The sequence below is a fragment of the Rhinichthys klamathensis genome, unplaced genomic scaffold, assembly GCF_029890125.1.
Source record: "Rhinichthys klamathensis goyatoka isolate OS25496 unplaced genomic scaffold, OSU_Roscu_1.1 h1tg000613l_1, whole genome shotgun sequence".
Classification (NCBI taxonomy): Eukaryota; Metazoa; Chordata; class Actinopteri; order Cypriniformes; family Leuciscidae; genus Rhinichthys; species Rhinichthys klamathensis.
In genome coordinates this window covers 270150-287221 of record NW_026607066.1, presented here as the reverse complement: position 1 = coordinate 287221, position 17072 = coordinate 270150, and the positions used below count along the sequence as shown (strand labels likewise).

General features: G+C 36.0%; 1 protein-coding gene and 1 long non-coding RNA gene across 3 annotated transcripts; both read left to right on the top strand.

Annotated features, from left to right (window-relative positions):
• The first annotated feature begins 332 nt into the window (after positions 1–332).
• phtf1 (putative homeodomain transcription factor 1) lies at positions 333–15711 on the top strand. Of its 2 annotated transcripts, XM_056240788.1 has the most exons (19): positions 333–576; positions 607–701; positions 926–1017; positions 1105–1161; positions 1262–1331; positions 3390–3548; positions 3751–3931; positions 6387–6510; positions 6596–6775; positions 6853–7101; positions 8946–9074; positions 9290–9559; positions 10881–11012; positions 11603–11689; positions 12991–13041; positions 14588–14743; positions 14892–14987; positions 15071–15196; positions 15492–15711. In XM_056240788.1, the coding sequence occupies exons 3-19, from the start codon at positions 988–990 to the stop codon at positions 15510–15512; spliced, it is 2118 nt and encodes a 705-aa protein (XP_056096763.1). In that variant the 5' UTR covers positions 333–576; positions 607–701; positions 926–987; the 3' UTR covers positions 15513–15711. The 2 variants fall into 2 exon arrangements, with proteins under 2 accessions (XP_056096763.1, XP_056096764.1); XM_056240789.1 differs by lacking the exon at positions 12991–13041 and having other exon boundaries at positions 334–576.
• On the top strand, positions 12016–12881 carry LOC130075950 (uncharacterized). Its single transcript, XR_008805589.1, has 2 exons — positions 12016–12272; positions 12303–12881. It is a non-coding gene; the product is annotated as an uncharacterized LOC130075950 (long non-coding RNA).
• Positions 15712–17072: the final 1361 nt, after the last annotated feature.

Here is a 17072-nt window from a genome sequence, read left to right as displayed (position 1 = left end):
ATAATTAAATAGCACTTTTCTGAAGAAAAAAAGTTTAAAATGATGTATGCTCACATGAAAAGAAAATGAAGTGGGGCAGGCTAGTATTGGTTCAATGTTGACTCGATGACCGCTCGGACCGATTAAGACAGATTCATCATAAAGATTCGACTCAAAAGAACGACTCGTTTACGAATCAGACTAATTGCATATAGCATATGTTCTATGAACATTCGACCTTAAAACTGAAATGAAGCATGATAATTATTTTAATTTATTTTATTTAAGACTTATTACTGAAGTTTATTTTGTACAAAATACAGTTCCGCCTCTTTACTTTTGATGTGACGTTGGTTGTCGTCGCTTGCTTCACACAAACTTTCAGGCGCTGATGAGAGTGGGAACTTTAACAATCACTTCTCTTTTACAAGAAGATCTTTCTATCGTCGATCAGATTTAACCGAATTGATGCCAGGGTGGTTTGACACTAAATAAAGTTATCTCACAACTTTAGACTGCTGTTTTTTGCATTTTAATGATAAGTTTATGATGGAGCGTCAGATAGTTTCGCCGTAGTAGGGGGCGAGGTTTGTTCAGGTAAGTTAACGTAACTCAACTAACTAACAGTTAAGTTACAACATAAACATCTGAAAATGTTGACAAGACTCAACACGCGCTGCTGAGGAATCGTAGGCAGGCAGACACCGAAAAAAGGGCTCCAGGTAAGTTTAATATTCTATAATTTTCCTTGAACTTAGCCAGCAACTTTACCTGTAGAGATCTTTATCAAATTCTGTCTAATTAGGCGACTCTTTAGCTTTTGAAACAGCCTTTCTCATTATTTGCACTTGATGAGTCGCTTCCTATGTTTGTTGTTCCTTCAAGTGCGAGCAGGAGTTTCCTTTTTTACTGTAAGCGATGATATAATTCGAATATCTCTTTCGAGGAATGAAATATTCTGTGATTGACATTACTGCCTGAGATGACCTGACCTAATGTATTTCAAACATGGCAGGAATAGCATGGTATCAGAAAAAGGTGAGCCTTTCTACATCTATCTTACAGTAAGTTAACAGATTGTGAGTGGAAAGTGGTTAAAAGTTCTCTAATGATCTTGTGTCAAAGATTGGAGCATATGATCAGCAGATTTGGGAAAAATCACTGGAACAGAATGAGCTCAAGGTAGTGTGGCAGTTTGTGTTTGCAGCATAGATGTGGTTCTTGAATATTGTGTAAAATGTATGCAATCAGATGTGTGAAACCCTGTTCCTTTTTTGAGCAGGGCTTTGGAAGCAAACCTAAGAAGACTGGCCATATCAAGCCTGACCTCATTGATGTTGACTTAGTGAGAGGTGAGTTACTATCAAGTTTAGCATCTGAATCTATTGTGATCTATAATTGTTATAGGCTGTCAGATCATACCTGTACTGTAAAAATGCATGGAAAAATCAGGCAGCGACGGTTGCCAGAAATTCACTGTAAAAAGTGACATTGTTTCAGGAATCACAGGATGACATTTTCATGCTTGTATGTTTTACAGTTTAAAACCATATATTATAATTAAAATATACAATATAATATATCAACTTATTTCAACTACTAAGTTAACTAAAGATAATCAAGTGTAATGTATCATACAGGGGCTTCTGGGAAAACCCTGTTTCAATTTTCAGTGGAAATGCATAGTTTTAACTATAGTATAAATTAAAGGTAATATATTTTTTTAATTTACTGTAAAATTACACTACCGTTTAAAAGTTTGGGGTCAGTAAGAATTTTTTGGAAGAAATTAATACTTTTATTCAGCAATAACACATTCAATTGATTAAAACTGTCAGAAAAGACATTTGTAATGTTACAAAAGAATTCTTTTTCAAATAAATGCTTTTCTTTTGAACTTTCTATCCATCAAACAGTCCTTCAAAAAAATGTTTCCACAAAAATATTAAGCAGAACAACTGTTTTCAGCAGCATATTAGAATAATTTCTGAAAAATCATGTGACACTGAAGACTGGAGTAATGATGCTGAAAATTCAACTTTACCATCACAGGAATAAATTAAATTGACATTTGACATTTAAAAAAATATATTCAAAAAGAAAACATCTATTTTAAATTGTAATAATATTACTGTATTTTTTATCAAAATCTAAGTCTTTGTGAGCATAAGAGATAAAATCGTAATCAATAAAAAAATCATACCAACCACATACTTTTGAATGTTTAAATGTTAACCCTCTGGGGACTAAACCCTTTTTGGTCCGTTTTCTCTATTTTTACATTTGGGCTTATAAACCATATGTAATGGAGATGGATCACTATGTGTTTGGTATCTATGGATTCAGAAGACCCTAAGATAACATAAGCATGCATGTAATGTGTTTATAAAGGAAGTATGAGTGAAAAATGTACTATAAACTAGAGAATTTCAAAAACGGAAATTAGATTTTTCTCATTTATTTCTGAAAATCACACATCACACAAAAATAGTGAACAGTCTTTGAACAAAAAATATATTTGTCAAAGCCTTTGCTTGACAGACGTGTAATTGTTAAATAAAATGTGTAAAGAACAATGAAAAATGTAACTTTATTTACAAATAGTCCCAGGCGTTTTTCTTAGGAATGCTTAGAATTTTCTAAGCAATGCCTTCTCCTCGTCACTCTCCAGTAATTGTTCCAGAGCTTGTTCCACCGTAAATCGTTTACTGCTTGCCATCATAAAAGTGCTAAAACAATAAATAATGCTATCATTTTATGTATGTGTGTATATATATATATATATATATATATATATATTGTAATTGTTCTCTCTCTCTCTCTCTCATATAAATCTCTGATAATCCGCTCCGTAAGCCTCCGTTCGCTCTCTCTCCTTCTCTCCATTCAACGCTGTTTGCATCATATCCCTAACTATATAGTACCACCCCTTGCAAGGCTACAGAGTCCTCTGATTTGCTAGAAAGGTCATGGTAACCTTCCTCTGATTGGGTAAGAAAATATTTCTCCATTGGCAATTTTTCAATTGGTTGTTGTTCGCGGAATCTGCCAAACAACATCGATTTCATTGGCCTTTTACATAGTGGTATTGCGCAACAAGGAAGGGTGTATATTTACAAAGCCGGGTATCACTGTTTTCAGCGGAATCTGAGGAAGACGGTAAGAAAGACCGCAGAAGAACTATCATTAATAGTTTTTAAGATAATTACACATTTGTAAAAGTATGCCATTTTGGGCGGTACCGCCCAATCCGTCCCCAGAGGGTTAAATGTCACTGTATAGATTACAGCAACTAAAAGGTAAATAATGAATAGGGTTTTACTTTTACATTGTTACATTCTTTTCCTATAAAAAATGACTACAGTTTTTACATTGATGCTGTTTTTGAACTAGTGTTTTTACAACTGCAGGTTCCACGTTTAGCAAGGCCAAACCAGAGAGCCCTTGGACCGCTCTGACTCGTAAAGGCTTGGTCAGGGTCCTCTTCTTTCCTTTCTTCTTTCAGTGGTGGATCCAAGTCACATCTAAATGCATCTCCACCCTCATCTTGGTTCTGTATTTCCTTCAAGGTATGCAGTTTTTCTTCTTTTCAGCAAAGCGATCACGTGGACATAAAATGTGCATCATGTGTTTTAGTCTAGTTTCCTTAGTCATTCTTTGAATATTTCAGATTTCGCTGAGAGATTATACATGTGGTTTTCCATTGGAAATGAATTCAACTTAAAATTCTCAATATGATGTCATGATCTGATGGATTTGTGTTCATTGCAGTGGCAGGGGCTGTATTGTATTTTGAGGTACCAGCAGCCTGTGCCAGTGAGGTTGTGGGTCCATTGTGTCTCATGCTGTTGTTGGGTACAGTACACTGCCAAATAGTATCCACAGAAACCTCAAGAAGCCCGGACAACAGCCCAGTCCCCAGCCGGACGGCCAGCCCTGTTCGCAGGAAAAGGTTAAGCTACTACTGTGTCAGATTTGTGAGAGACTGACTCGGAGCCATAAAGGACCAAGTGTTTTTTTCTCTCTCATCAAATGGCCAATACATCTAATCTTCTGCAAGGCTGGCAGTTTAATCAGCAGTGCCAGTGTTCAGCTGACACTAGTGGGTCAATGACAAATAAGAGTGTCCACAATAAAGAGTTCCAAGTCCACATGTGCCAAGTTCTTAGAAATGTACTCATTGTATTCATGTTGATGTCATCTGGTTTTGGAAACCTTATACCATTTTCATGAAAGATTTACATTTAATTGCTCTAAAAAAGGTTGTAGTCAAGTAAAAAGTAATAACACGTTTTTCTTACAGCTTAAAATCTTTATTTGAAAAAATATAAAAATATTTAAAAATATATAATACATTTTAAATATATTTTTCAAGGTAAAAAGTTATATAAGTGTCAACAATTATGAATTCATAAATATGACTAGTTTTTTTTTTAGAGTTGCACCAATTTAAATTTTACAACCTGTCATTTCATCAAATTATATATTTTAAGAGACTTATTGGGTGCTTCTCATTTTTAATTTGTGCATCCTCGTTTCCTTTCCTTGCTCCCTTTCCTTGCGTTTTAGCTCCGCCCCCTTAGGATGCAAGGGAAGGATACACATGTGCCATTCTCGCTCCTCGCGATGCAATTAGAGAATTGAGATGTCCTCCAAGATGGCTCGGTACGATCTGTTTTCGGGTCACGGGCTGGAGGAGCGAGGAAACGAGGAAGTATCAATTTGAGTATTGAGAAGCACCCATTGACCCTGACACATAGGGTGCTTCTCAATATCCCTACTCGTCTCCTCGATCCTCCGTCCTCCATCCTATGACCCGGAAACCGATCGAGCTCAGCCATCTTGAAGGACATCTCAATTCTCTAATTGCACCGCGAGGAGGCGAGGATTGAGGAGTGAGGAGGCTTCCAGAGGAGCTATGAGCGAGGATGCACAGTTGCATGCTTTGCGGAAGTGTTTTACCGACTAAACGTGACGCACGTATAAATTCTCCTCCCCCTTCACGTCGGTCACAATCATTTTAATTTATACTTTACCATTGCAGTTTAAATAAACCACACATCTCACATATTTCAACAGGGTATCTTGCTTTATTATTATTTATTACTAATTTCTTAAATAACCAAACTTCAACAACATAAGGGCAGATCCTTTGAGCGCTGCTGATGACGCAGTGAAGTGACGCTCGAGTGATCAAGTATTCCAACGTATAAAAAAAAAATTTCATTCGATTCCTCTGTCCTCATTTTCTTTCCTTGCAGCCTTCCCTCGCATCCTGCAGGGGGTGGAGCTGAGACGCGAGGAAAGGAAGCGAGGAAAGGAAACGAGGATGCACAAATAAGAATTGAGAAGCACCCATAGTCATGAGTATCTGCTGGGTTCCTCTCTATTACATCATATCCTGTTTTTTCTTTGTTTCTGCATGTTTGTTGTTTGTTGGCTTTAGTTTGGCAGTCAATACATATATATATATACACTACCGTTCAAAAGTTTGGGGTCGGTACGATTTTAAATACTTTTAAAAGAATTCTCTTCTGCTAACCATGGCTGCGCTTATTTGATTAAAAATACAACAAAAATCAGTTATAGTATTAAATATTATTCCAGTGTAAATCAGCTGTTTTCTGTGTGAATATATAGTAAAGTGTAATTTATTCCTGTGATCAAAGCTGAATTTTCAGCATCACCAGTGTCAGTGTCTTCAGTGTCAAATGATCCTTCACAAATCAGTATAATATGAGGATTTGATGCTCAAGAAACATTTTTTAGGATTCTTTGATGAATAGGAAGTTCAAAAGAACAGCATTTGTTTGAAATAGAATCTTTTGTAACATTATAAATGTCTTTACTGTCCTTGATAAATAAAAGTATTGATTTCTTTCCTCCAAAAAATAAAAAATAAAATTCTCACTGACCCCAAACTTTTGAACGGTAGTGTATATATACATATATATATATATATATATATATATATATATATATATATATATATATATATATATATATATTAGGTTACACTACTTTTCAATCTTTGTTTTTAAGAACAATTGTTTTTTTGTTTGTTTTTTTCTGTTTGTTTTTTGTAATGATATCAGGACAAAAAATCTATAAAAATTATTTTCATTTCCAAAAATAAAAACATGCACATAATACAAGTTCTCAAGTCATAGTATGAATGGATTACATTTTAATTTATTTTTGGATAAATTAAATTGATCTAACAAATTGCACTGATGTCATTGACTCTAGTGTCAGAACAGGCACCAAATTTGATATATCATACTTCTAATATTATATATTATAAAACAGATAGGTTCTGGCTTCTGTTTGGTCAATACTGTATTCTTTTGATCTAATTCAATTTGTGTCTTGACGTGTTTTAATTTTTTGTTGCTGTTTATTCATAGACAGAGGAAGAGTCGAAAAGCAAAGAGGTCTGAGGATGAGGGCAGCAGAGAGGAAGGGATAGTAGAACTCAAACCCCAGCAACTTAAAGACAACAACCAGCTCTACAGATCAGAGAAGAGACTGGTAAAACACTTTCCTTTGAACTGCACTTTTTGAAGAGTCATGAACATCCATGTTTGTGTTGATTGAGATCCTGTTGGCTTTGCAGAACTCCCTGAGGAGGCCTCTGTATGGGGCTTCTGAAGATCTCTCCAGTGAGGAAGAGGAGGCAGATGAAGCAGAGCTGCAAAGAGAGAGACTCTTCTCATCAGCACCTCCAAAATATGCCCGAGCACTCAGGAATAGACTTCACAAAGTCCCCAAGAACAATTCGCCACCACAGACTCAAGTGAGTATCTGAAAACCAAAGGCAAAGATCTGTAAAATAGTTCAGAATATTCATTACCATTGTTTGATTTCATACAGGGAGACAGTAATGGGATGCCAAAAGCCACCACAGCTCTGCCACATGAAGTTGATCTTCTGCGGCCTTCACAGGGCTCGCGTCCAGCCTCTGACACAGATGATATGTTATGGGAGGAGCTTCTGCATGATCCTGACTCCGCCTCCACAGGAAGCAGTGACAGTGGGGAGGAGGAGCATCACAGTCATAGCCACTCCCTCCCTCTGCCCAGCATCACTCTGACTAGTGATGAGGATGAGGCCTTACCGCAGGTGGGCTGCAGTTTTACTGTAAAAAAATTTAAGTGACTTTTCACACTTTGCTTAAAGGGATAGTTCACCCAAAATGAACCAATGAGGTTCATTCTCATGTGTTACGCAGTGCGTTTAAACTTCCGCAAGAACCAGTGAGGTTTGTTCCCGCGTGTCAAGCAGGTTCGGTATGTTCGCTGATCAATGTTGTGAATAAAACTATAAATCTGTTCATCATATAAGTGATTGTGTAGTGAAGTTCACGCTAGAAGTAACACCGAAGCACCGACAGCCACTTCTTGTGTGGGTTACACAACACACTTATGTCACGTGTCAGAAGTTACGTCCCTCTCTTGATCACTCGTATGACAGCAGATTGCAAACAATGATTTTTTTTTTTTTTTTTTTTACTTTAAAAATATTTGTATTTTTCTTACACACACTCATCACTTCACTTCAGAAGACATTCATTTATCCACTGGGGTTGTATGGATTACTGTCGTTGTGTGGTTTTTCAAGCGGCAGTCGAGTGGCAACCATTTAATGCCATTAAATGGACTCAGCGATGGATTATTTTCCTATAAATCTTTGTTTGTGTTTATCTGAAGAACGAAAGTCAGGGATGGTATGAGGGTGAGTAAATGATTAGATAATTTTCATTTTTGGGTGAACTATCCCTTTAATGTATTTTTAACCCCTAGTAAAGACCACTTTAAACACCTCCAGTGCGAATTAAGATTACTGTGCAAAAAAAAAATATAAACATAAATTACACGTAACAAAAAATAATAAATCCAAAAAATAAAAATATACAATCTGCTCCACTTTACTGCAATAATGTGTGTTCTATTAATTCAGCCAAGAGGTCAAGCCGTGGCTTATCGATCTTCTATTGGTTAGACGTCTTCACGTGATACGAAATCTCAGTCCACCAAACTTGAACTTTGGAGCATGCCGAAATGTGAAACTTCTCTTCATGAGTCTCCCGCATTCGCATGAGTATGAATGGAAGTCAATAGATCTAGAAGTGTAGTGTGACCACCCCTTTAGAATATACAAGTAAGTTGTTTAGACAGGCAACAAATCACATACTAAACAATAATTACCTAATTAATTATTCATGTGCTGTGCACAGTTTGTATAGATACTTTCATGCATCTTAAATTGTGTCTGTCTGAAGGCAACGATTAAAATGTCGAACCACAACAGCAAATGCATTTAATTTCCATAGATAGACCAGCGATTCTGAGCACAACCTCATGAATATGCCAATAATAATGTTAACCCAGGGTTTATTAATGTGTAGTGTGAAATTTGTAAATCTAACTGCCCATGATTAGCTTAATTCAGGATAATGTTAATATTTTTCAAGATTATTTTGCCATGTCATAAAAAGATCATATAATCTGATATTTCGAGAAATTTATTGAACTTGACAGTCAATAGGTCATGATATAATCTCCTTCTCTTTTTTTATTTCTTTTTTTTATTCTGCATGTTGATTGGGCCACATTACTGGTTCTCCAGACAAATTTTTTTTTTAAATATTAGTATACAGTAAAAAACAAAAAACATTGTTGCTGTAATTTTTCAAAAATTATTTTTTATTCATTATGATATCAGGATAATTGCACCACCTTGACATTTTTAACTTGATGTCCCCCAAAAAAATGTCAAAATGAATTTTTTTTTTTTTTATTACAACCATGCTTATCATAGAATAACCATTTAAAGTGTGGAATTCATAACTGGCCTTAATTCCTTTAATTTACTAGTGTTAACAACCTCATTACACAGCATATAGGTGGCATAGAAAGGACTCTGACTACATTATTAAATTTGTTCTTAATTGAATCTCCCTTTAGCACCAGTTCTCATGGCTGCAGGCTTGTCACCCCTCCAAAGACCGCGTCAGTGCCATAATCTGGGAGCAAGGAGAGTGTAAAAAAGCTGATATGTCCGTGCTGGAGATCAGTGGTATCATTCTCACACAAGTAAAGTCCTTCTTTACCTCTCTGCCTTGTTTATTTCTTCTTAAGTAGATTAAATTGCCTGGAAAGGGAAGAGAACTTTTTATTCAAATTCAATGTAAACATCTCCATGTAAGCCTTTGAACACTTACTGTTTTAGAGATTTGCATTAGTATTTGCATTTCAGAAGTAACAGGTCAATATTCTGTTAACTTACGCTGAATGATTTCTGTTTCCAGGTGAAGGTGGTTGAGCAAGGGATGGGTTATCTTATTTTCGGCAGCTTGGTCACGGCCTCACTGGCTCTGCTGCCATACTGCTTCAGACTGGCACAGAAACTGGATGTTGCCAATCTCAATTCTGTTTCCCTCGAGGAACTTCCAGCAGTGGCCATCGGCCCGCCTTGTGCCTTGTCTTATGCGTTCTTCATCATCACCACAATAGAAAGAGTTTTCCTCTCTGGACTCTTCTTCTTCATGATGTGTGTGGCTGAGAGGACGTATAAACAGGTGAAGATGAAAATGACTTCTCTTCAATTTGTATGTTGCATTATGTTCAGTTCTATATTCTAATACATTTTTTACATTTCCAGTTATATAAATGGGTATTAGCTGATGCAGTTTGAGCTAACATGCATTAACTAATGTTAACAAATTGAACTTTATTGTAACGTGTTTTAGAGCTGCACGATTCTGGATAAATTGAGAATCACAATTTTTTTGTTCCAAATAGAGATCACGATTCTCCCACAATTCTGAAAAGACAACTAACATGTAATTTACTAGAGGTTCTGACAAAATGTTAAAAATGAGTATTTAAAAATGTTTCATTAATTCAATTACTCGCTTATAAAGACTTCACTTGTTTCATTACTGGATGAATCAGCGTTTTTGAACGAATCTCTTGAATGAATGATTTTATGACAAAAAAAATCTAATTAATTTGTCGCCACCTAGTGGCGTAACGATGCAATCGATACAACCGTTATTTGAAGCAACAAGTTACTTTTAAAAGTTGATTTGCTCCATTTTCAACCTTAGGCATCAGTGTTTATATATGCGAACTATACATTTTTATCCCTGTACTTCTGACTAGTGGCAGCGCCATGCGCAGATCTGAATGTTCTGGTGAGCTTTTGTCAAAGCTATAAAGGTCAACTAAGTAACTTTTTTTACCTTAACCGAACAGCTTTGGAGTCATTGTAATGTTTATATTACTGATTTCGTGTTGAATGGTGGTCGTCTCGCACCCCCCTGGTGCCTGTGAGCCGCAAAACCACCCTTGCAACTTTGGGCTGGCGAGCCACCGGCCTCAGTGTTAGGAAGTATCGTGTGATATCAGGTCTCGCGAGGTAACGAATTGCTTTACGGCAAAAAACAGATCTGATAAAATTTTGATAAAATGAGCATCAAACAAAAATAACCCGGCGCCGTATACATGTGGTGTTGGGCGCGCGCAGCTCTTAAAGGGGCCATACCTTATTTCCACTAGTTACAGCGTCCATCCTACTGAACAGGTACCGGTGTACAGGGGGAGAGGATCCAGCCATGAGTGAGAGCCATCTCTGCGTCAGTGCTATTCACGACAGTACAAGTACTCCACAGCGACTCTAGGGGTCGCTGTTTGACAAAAACGGAATTCCTACTTAGTGCTGCTTTAATAGACACTGGAGAATTGTTGTAAGTTAGGAATAAGATCATGTGGGTGTTTGAATCGAGATTGCAATCTTTTAACAATTAATTGTGCAGCTCTAGTATGTTTACACGACAACAATGTACTAAACACGGAAACGTTTTTCTTTGTTCTCAACAAATGTGATGTCATCCACAGCGCCTTTTATTTGCGAAACTTTTCAGCCATCTCACATCTGCACGCAAAGCCAAAAAATCAGAGATTCCTCACTTTCGGCTGAAGAAAGTACAGAATATCAAGATGTGGCTTTCACTTCGATCATTCCTGAAGGTATCCTCTTCCTGCTACAGTTTACATGCTCAATATATCAGTACCATATCATGTGTTGATATTACCAATATCTTTTTTATTTATCAAACATATTAATATGATATTTATTAATAACAGTTACATTTTTACATTTACATTACCTTTCCTGTCATCTAATGCTCACATAATGTTAATCTATTAATAATAATTTATTAACCCCTTTAAATGTAATCTTTATCAAATCTGAAAATAAATATCTTTGTTTTTGTATACAGTATAATGTTGTTATGCCTAAACTCACTTGTAGCATTGAAAATGACTGATTTGAGTTTTTAGTGTTTTAAGTTTTCATTAATTTATGCAAGATAGTTTAGAATTTTAATTTCAGCCAAAACATGAAAATATTTGTTGTCCTTTATAGATCTAGGGGTAAAAGCTTTTTGTTTGCTTTTACATGTTAATCCAAGTCTGTTTATATAAGCACAAATGACAGTGAATGCGTGTTTCTGCTGGCTGTCACATGTGTACACCTGTTGTGTAGTGCAGTTTACAGATACCTAGTACATATTATATGAAGGTCAATTTAATAATTTCTTTGTTCTATTTAACAGAGACGAGGCCCTCAGCGCTCTGTTGATGTCATTGTGTCATCGATTTTCCTCCTGGCTTTGTCTATTGCCTTCATCATCTGTGCCCAGGTCAGCTATTGTTCTACTCCACAATGTTTTTGACACACCCCTTAGGCATATTTTTTTAAGCTTTGCTTAAAAAAAAAAAAAAAATACTATTCCTGTTCCATCTGTACCTTCAACCCTTAATGCATGAATGTTTCGCCAATCATTATTACATATTCGGGTCTTTAGCGACCCGGATCTATATCTATTGCAGATGGCTCTCTAACTGCTGCAAAAAAAAACTCCTGATATATGAATAACAAATTAAAAAAGAATAAATGAAGCATATTTCGTTAGCGTTTGGAACTAAGAAGAGTTCAATTTGAGCAAATAATAGTTACCATGAGCTCATTTCCCATTACATTCAGCATCTGGCTCATATTCTCAAACATATTCTCAAAGCTATCATTTTCAACTTTTTAAAAATAAATATTTTGATCAATGGCAGCTTCTTCGCCAGATCCACCATCAAGACAGTGACACTAATATTTGCACAAAGTATTTGCTCTGCAGTAAAATGCTGGGCCATTTCAAGTAGAACACAGATAGAACAAAGAAAATAAAAAGTGCTTTAAGTTGTTCAGGGAGGTCTAACAGTAGTATTCAGGTAAGAAATACCTACACAAATTGAATAAAGTAATCAAATGTAAAATAACAGTGCATAGTCTTCTTTTTATAAACCCTTATTAAAGTTACTCAGTCAAGAGCAGTCAGTGATTTTCTCTGTATCTTTTGTTGTTTGAATTAACATTAAGGACTCAGACAGCAGCAGCAAGTTTAGGCTACTGTCACTTTAAGAACTAATGCACGGATAGAAATGCGATTTTCTCCCAACTGGAGAAAAAAACGACTGTTTAAATGAATACAATATATTTTTTTGTGTGTATTTATCCTTTCATGTGAAAGAGAACTCAATTCAGCACTGGTATGCTGTGATAGGCGGCTTTCGGTGTGCGCGCTTCATGAAAACCGTCCCGAATTGAGTTCTCTTTCGCGTCGTCTTGTGCTTAAATAGTTTAAAATTTGAAATTGGCAAAACGCGTGCAAATGCATGATAAAGCTGTCCCGGGCCCTTATTGTCGAGCCTTGTATTATTGTACATTTCTTTGGGCCTGTTTACACCTGGTCACTTCATGTGTTTTTACTGATCGGATAGCATGATGATCTGATTTGTTTAAACAGTTCCATTTACACTTGGCCATGTAAATGCGTCTCCTCCACAAAACGAATATAAATCCGATGTTCAATTCCCTCGCTACATGCAAATCTAACGATTTCACGCCAACTAAAGTAACAGATATGAGCTGCATTTTATTTATCATCAGCGAATTTCAAGATCAAAGACAGCAATAGGAGAGAGAGCGCCATCAGCACTGGTAAGATAATTTAGTCTCACTACTTTAATGAAGATGATTGTGTGTTGACCGTCTGCGACTTGCTTTCAGTTTCATTTGCGGCAGTTTGTCCGTTGCCTCGGCTACTCATTTGTGGCGATTTACACTTGTCCAGTTTTGTTTGGAATCTGTCTTGGACAACCTCCCGAAGTGGTTTGAGTTATCGGATTTAAATCCGTCTCGGAAATGTTTCGAGGGGCATTTACACCTGGTCTATTCACGATCGGAAAGCTATCCAGAGAAAACGCATGAAGTGACCAGGTGTAAACAGGCCCTTTGTGTTTTCCCCGGAGTTTTCCTTGACATCAAATGTGAAATTTATGCATACAATCGTGCTCATAAGTTTACATACACCTTGCAGAATCTGCAAAATGTTAATGTTATTTTAACAAAATAAAAGGGATCATACAAAAATGCATGTTATATGTTTATTTAGTACTGTCGTGAATAAGATATTTTAGATAAAATATGTTTACATATAGTCCACAAGACAAAAAAAATAGCTGAATTTATAAAAATGACCCTGTTCAAATAATCGACATCTGTTTTTTGTTTTTTTGTGATGGTTGTTCTTGAGTCTCTTGTTTGTCCTGAGCAGTTAAACTGCCCGATGTTCTTCTGCAAATTCTTCAGTTTTCCAGCATCTTTTGCATATTTGAACCCTTTCCAGCAGTGACTGTGTGATTTTGTGATCCATCTTTTCACACTGAGGACAATTGAGAGACTCAAACGCAACTATTAAAAAAGGTTCAAACATTCACTGATGCTCCAGAGGAAAACACAATTCATTAAGAGCCGGGGTTGAAAACTTTTTGAATTTGAAGATCAAGATAAATTGTACTTCATTTGTCTTCCGGGAAATGTGTTAGTATCTTCTGTTGCTTCTGAAGTGCAGTGCTAAGAAAAAATCATATTTTAACTAAATAAGAAATTTGGACATCTTCATCCTATTCAAAAGTGTTCAGGCTGTTAATTAAAACTATTAAAAATCATTTTAATGTTGTTCATTGAATTAAAGCTAAAATAAAATATAAAAATGTAAAGAAAAAAACTTAAACTAAAACAAACTGAAATGGGGGGAAAAAAACGTAAATAAAATAGGTTTAAGCTGAAGTATTAAAATGACTAAAACCAAAACCCGAAATAAAAATAAATGAAAGCTAAATAGTAATATTTAATGACAAAAGCACAACAAAATGACTAAAACTTGAAATAAAATATTTAAATGAAAATGTATAAATAAAAGCTAACTCAAAATATTTATAAATACTATAATAGTATATAAATAATAATATAACACTGTCACTCAGGTTCTCAAACTTAATATATATTCTGTCATTTGGATTTAGTAATGTCCTGACTAGTTGTGTGTGCCATAAAGTCATCTTCAGAGACATAAAAGTGATTTCAGGTGTTTATATAAGGTTAAGTATCATATTACTGTGCTTGTTAAATCTTTTCACAGTTTAAAGATTTGACTGTCTAATATAGCAAAGGAAACGGGAAGATAACGGTTGTTGTGTTTCAGCTTTTGCACAGTCATCACACATTCCTGGACTCCGAGACCAACTGGGAGTTGATGATCTGGTGTGCTGCTCTCACGGTCTTCCTCCTACGCCTCGCTACCCTCGGAGCAGAGACCAACCGAAAATATAGCAACGCTTCTGTGCTTCTGACTGAACAGGTGAGATAAAAATCTCAGCAGCACAGAACAAAGAGGCAGTATTGTTCAGAAACAAGTGAACCATTCACACGTACGAGAGGCCGTTCAGCGAGGCCCAAATAAATACGGTCAACGTTGCTTACGGCTGAGCTGTGCGTTTCTTTTTCAGATAAACTTGTATCTTAAGATGGAGAAGAAACCAAACAAAAAGGACCAGCTGAACATAGTGAACAACGTACTGAGGCTGGCCACGAAATTATTAAAAGTGAGACCATTAAAAAAGCATAATTCATTGGGAACAATAAAAACATGCTTTGCTTTGCATTGACCATCATTTGCTGCTTTCAGGAATTGGACACTCCTTTTCGCCTGCTGGGTCTGACGGTGAATCCGCTCGTCTACAATATCACAAGAGTGGTCATCCTGTCAGCCATCTCAGCTGCTGTCAGCGATTTACTAGGGTTCAACATCCGGGTGAGAGGAACATTTGCACTCTTATGTACAGTGGTTATCTGCACCTGTTTCCTGGGTCTGTTTTATTGTCCCGCTGAAATGCAGATGTCTGTAATTATCTTGATGATCTGTTTTTTTTATGACTTAAGTCATAAATGCATTTGTACTACTTCCTGTTATCAGGACAGTTAGAGTTGCTCACTCTTTATAGTGTTTGACTTTTATCAGACTGGTGTTTATGCTGTACAAAATATACAAGCAATCTTTAACTAACAGGTTTAACAATGTCCGTCATGTGTTTTTTTTTTTTTAACAGCTCTGGAAGATTAAACCTTGATGTGATGCCTTTACACTGCCAGCGTCTTAACACTGGGGCCAGACAGACTCTTAAGTGTGCTTGTGCACAACCTACTAAATGACCAAGTTATCTATTAAAAACTGTGCAAATCTACTGACCAAACTTATAGATTTCCTCAATACTCTGTGCCTTCAGCCAGACTGAGTAAACCTGTGTTCAGCTCAACCTTGTTGTTGAGTTTTTTGTAGAATCATTAAGCACAGCCTGACTGCAGTGGGTTTTCTTGATGCACTTGCTTAAGGTAACTACTTAACAGCTTGCTGTTATATTCCAACCAGTGCTCACTGTTTCTCATAAATGTATCCTCTGCAAGTGTATTATCTGGTCTGGAAGCAACCACTTAAATCAGAACCACTGTGTGCCTTGTGGCCTTGTGCCTTGTGGATAGTTGCATATAACAGTACTTTTAGATAAGCTATTTATGAGACATGGATTTGTCAACTGCTGAATGGGCAATTAAATGAAAGTCTTGACTTTTTAGAAAAGGGTACTGAAAAATTTGCACACTGAAGCTTTTGGAGGAAGCACTTTTTATTGGCATTGTATTAAAATAAACAAACCTTTCTCTGAAAGTCATCTGTAATCATCAATCCTTTACCAAATATTTGAGTTTGTGGTTGGGGGGCACATATAAAACTTAAATACCATTGAATTACAATGTGTTTCTGACGACTCAAAGAAAATCTTGATTCCTGGCCATTAAATATGCCCCCCAAAAATAATGTTTATATATATATGTGTGTATATTTTGTTTTCATTGAATTATCATTAATGGAAAAGTGTGGATTCAGTGATTTTACTGCTGTACTTTTTATACTGCAATCATTGGCAAGCGATATTCTGTATTTCGTTTGTGCACATATCTTTTTAATGAATCAATCATAAAAGCTATACGTATGATTAATATGTAAATTACAAATGAGCATTATTAAAACATGTTTAATTATTATATTTATTTAAGCTGTCTTTTTCTATATTATTATAAAAGCATCTTATGGCTTTAACGTTATAGGAAAGTATCGAGAACTGACGACAAATAAGTTCACCAATTAACAAATGGGTGATTCAAATGAATCGAGTCACTGAGAAGAATCAAAATCACCATCAGAGCACGCTGTAATGTTTGGTTAAGGGGATAGTTCAACCAAAAAGGAAAATTTTGTCATCATTTACTCACCCTCATTTTGTTCCAAACCTGTATGAGTTTCTTTCTTCTGTTGAACACAAAAGAAGATATTTTAAAGAATGTAAATCAAACAGTTGATGGCACCGATTGACATCGATAGTATTTTTTTCCTACTAACTATGGAAGTCAATGGGTGCCGTCAACTGTCTGGTTACAAACGTTCTTTAAAAAACATGTTTTGTGTTCAACAGAAGAACGAAACTTGTACAGGTTTGTAACAAAATGAGGGTGAGTAAATGATGACAATTTTCATTTTTTGGGTGAACTTTCCCTTTAAAGTCAACTGAGTTTCAGTCCACATAGATAGACGACGTGCTGTCATTCTTTTGCAGGTATTACGGTAAGTAAAAGGT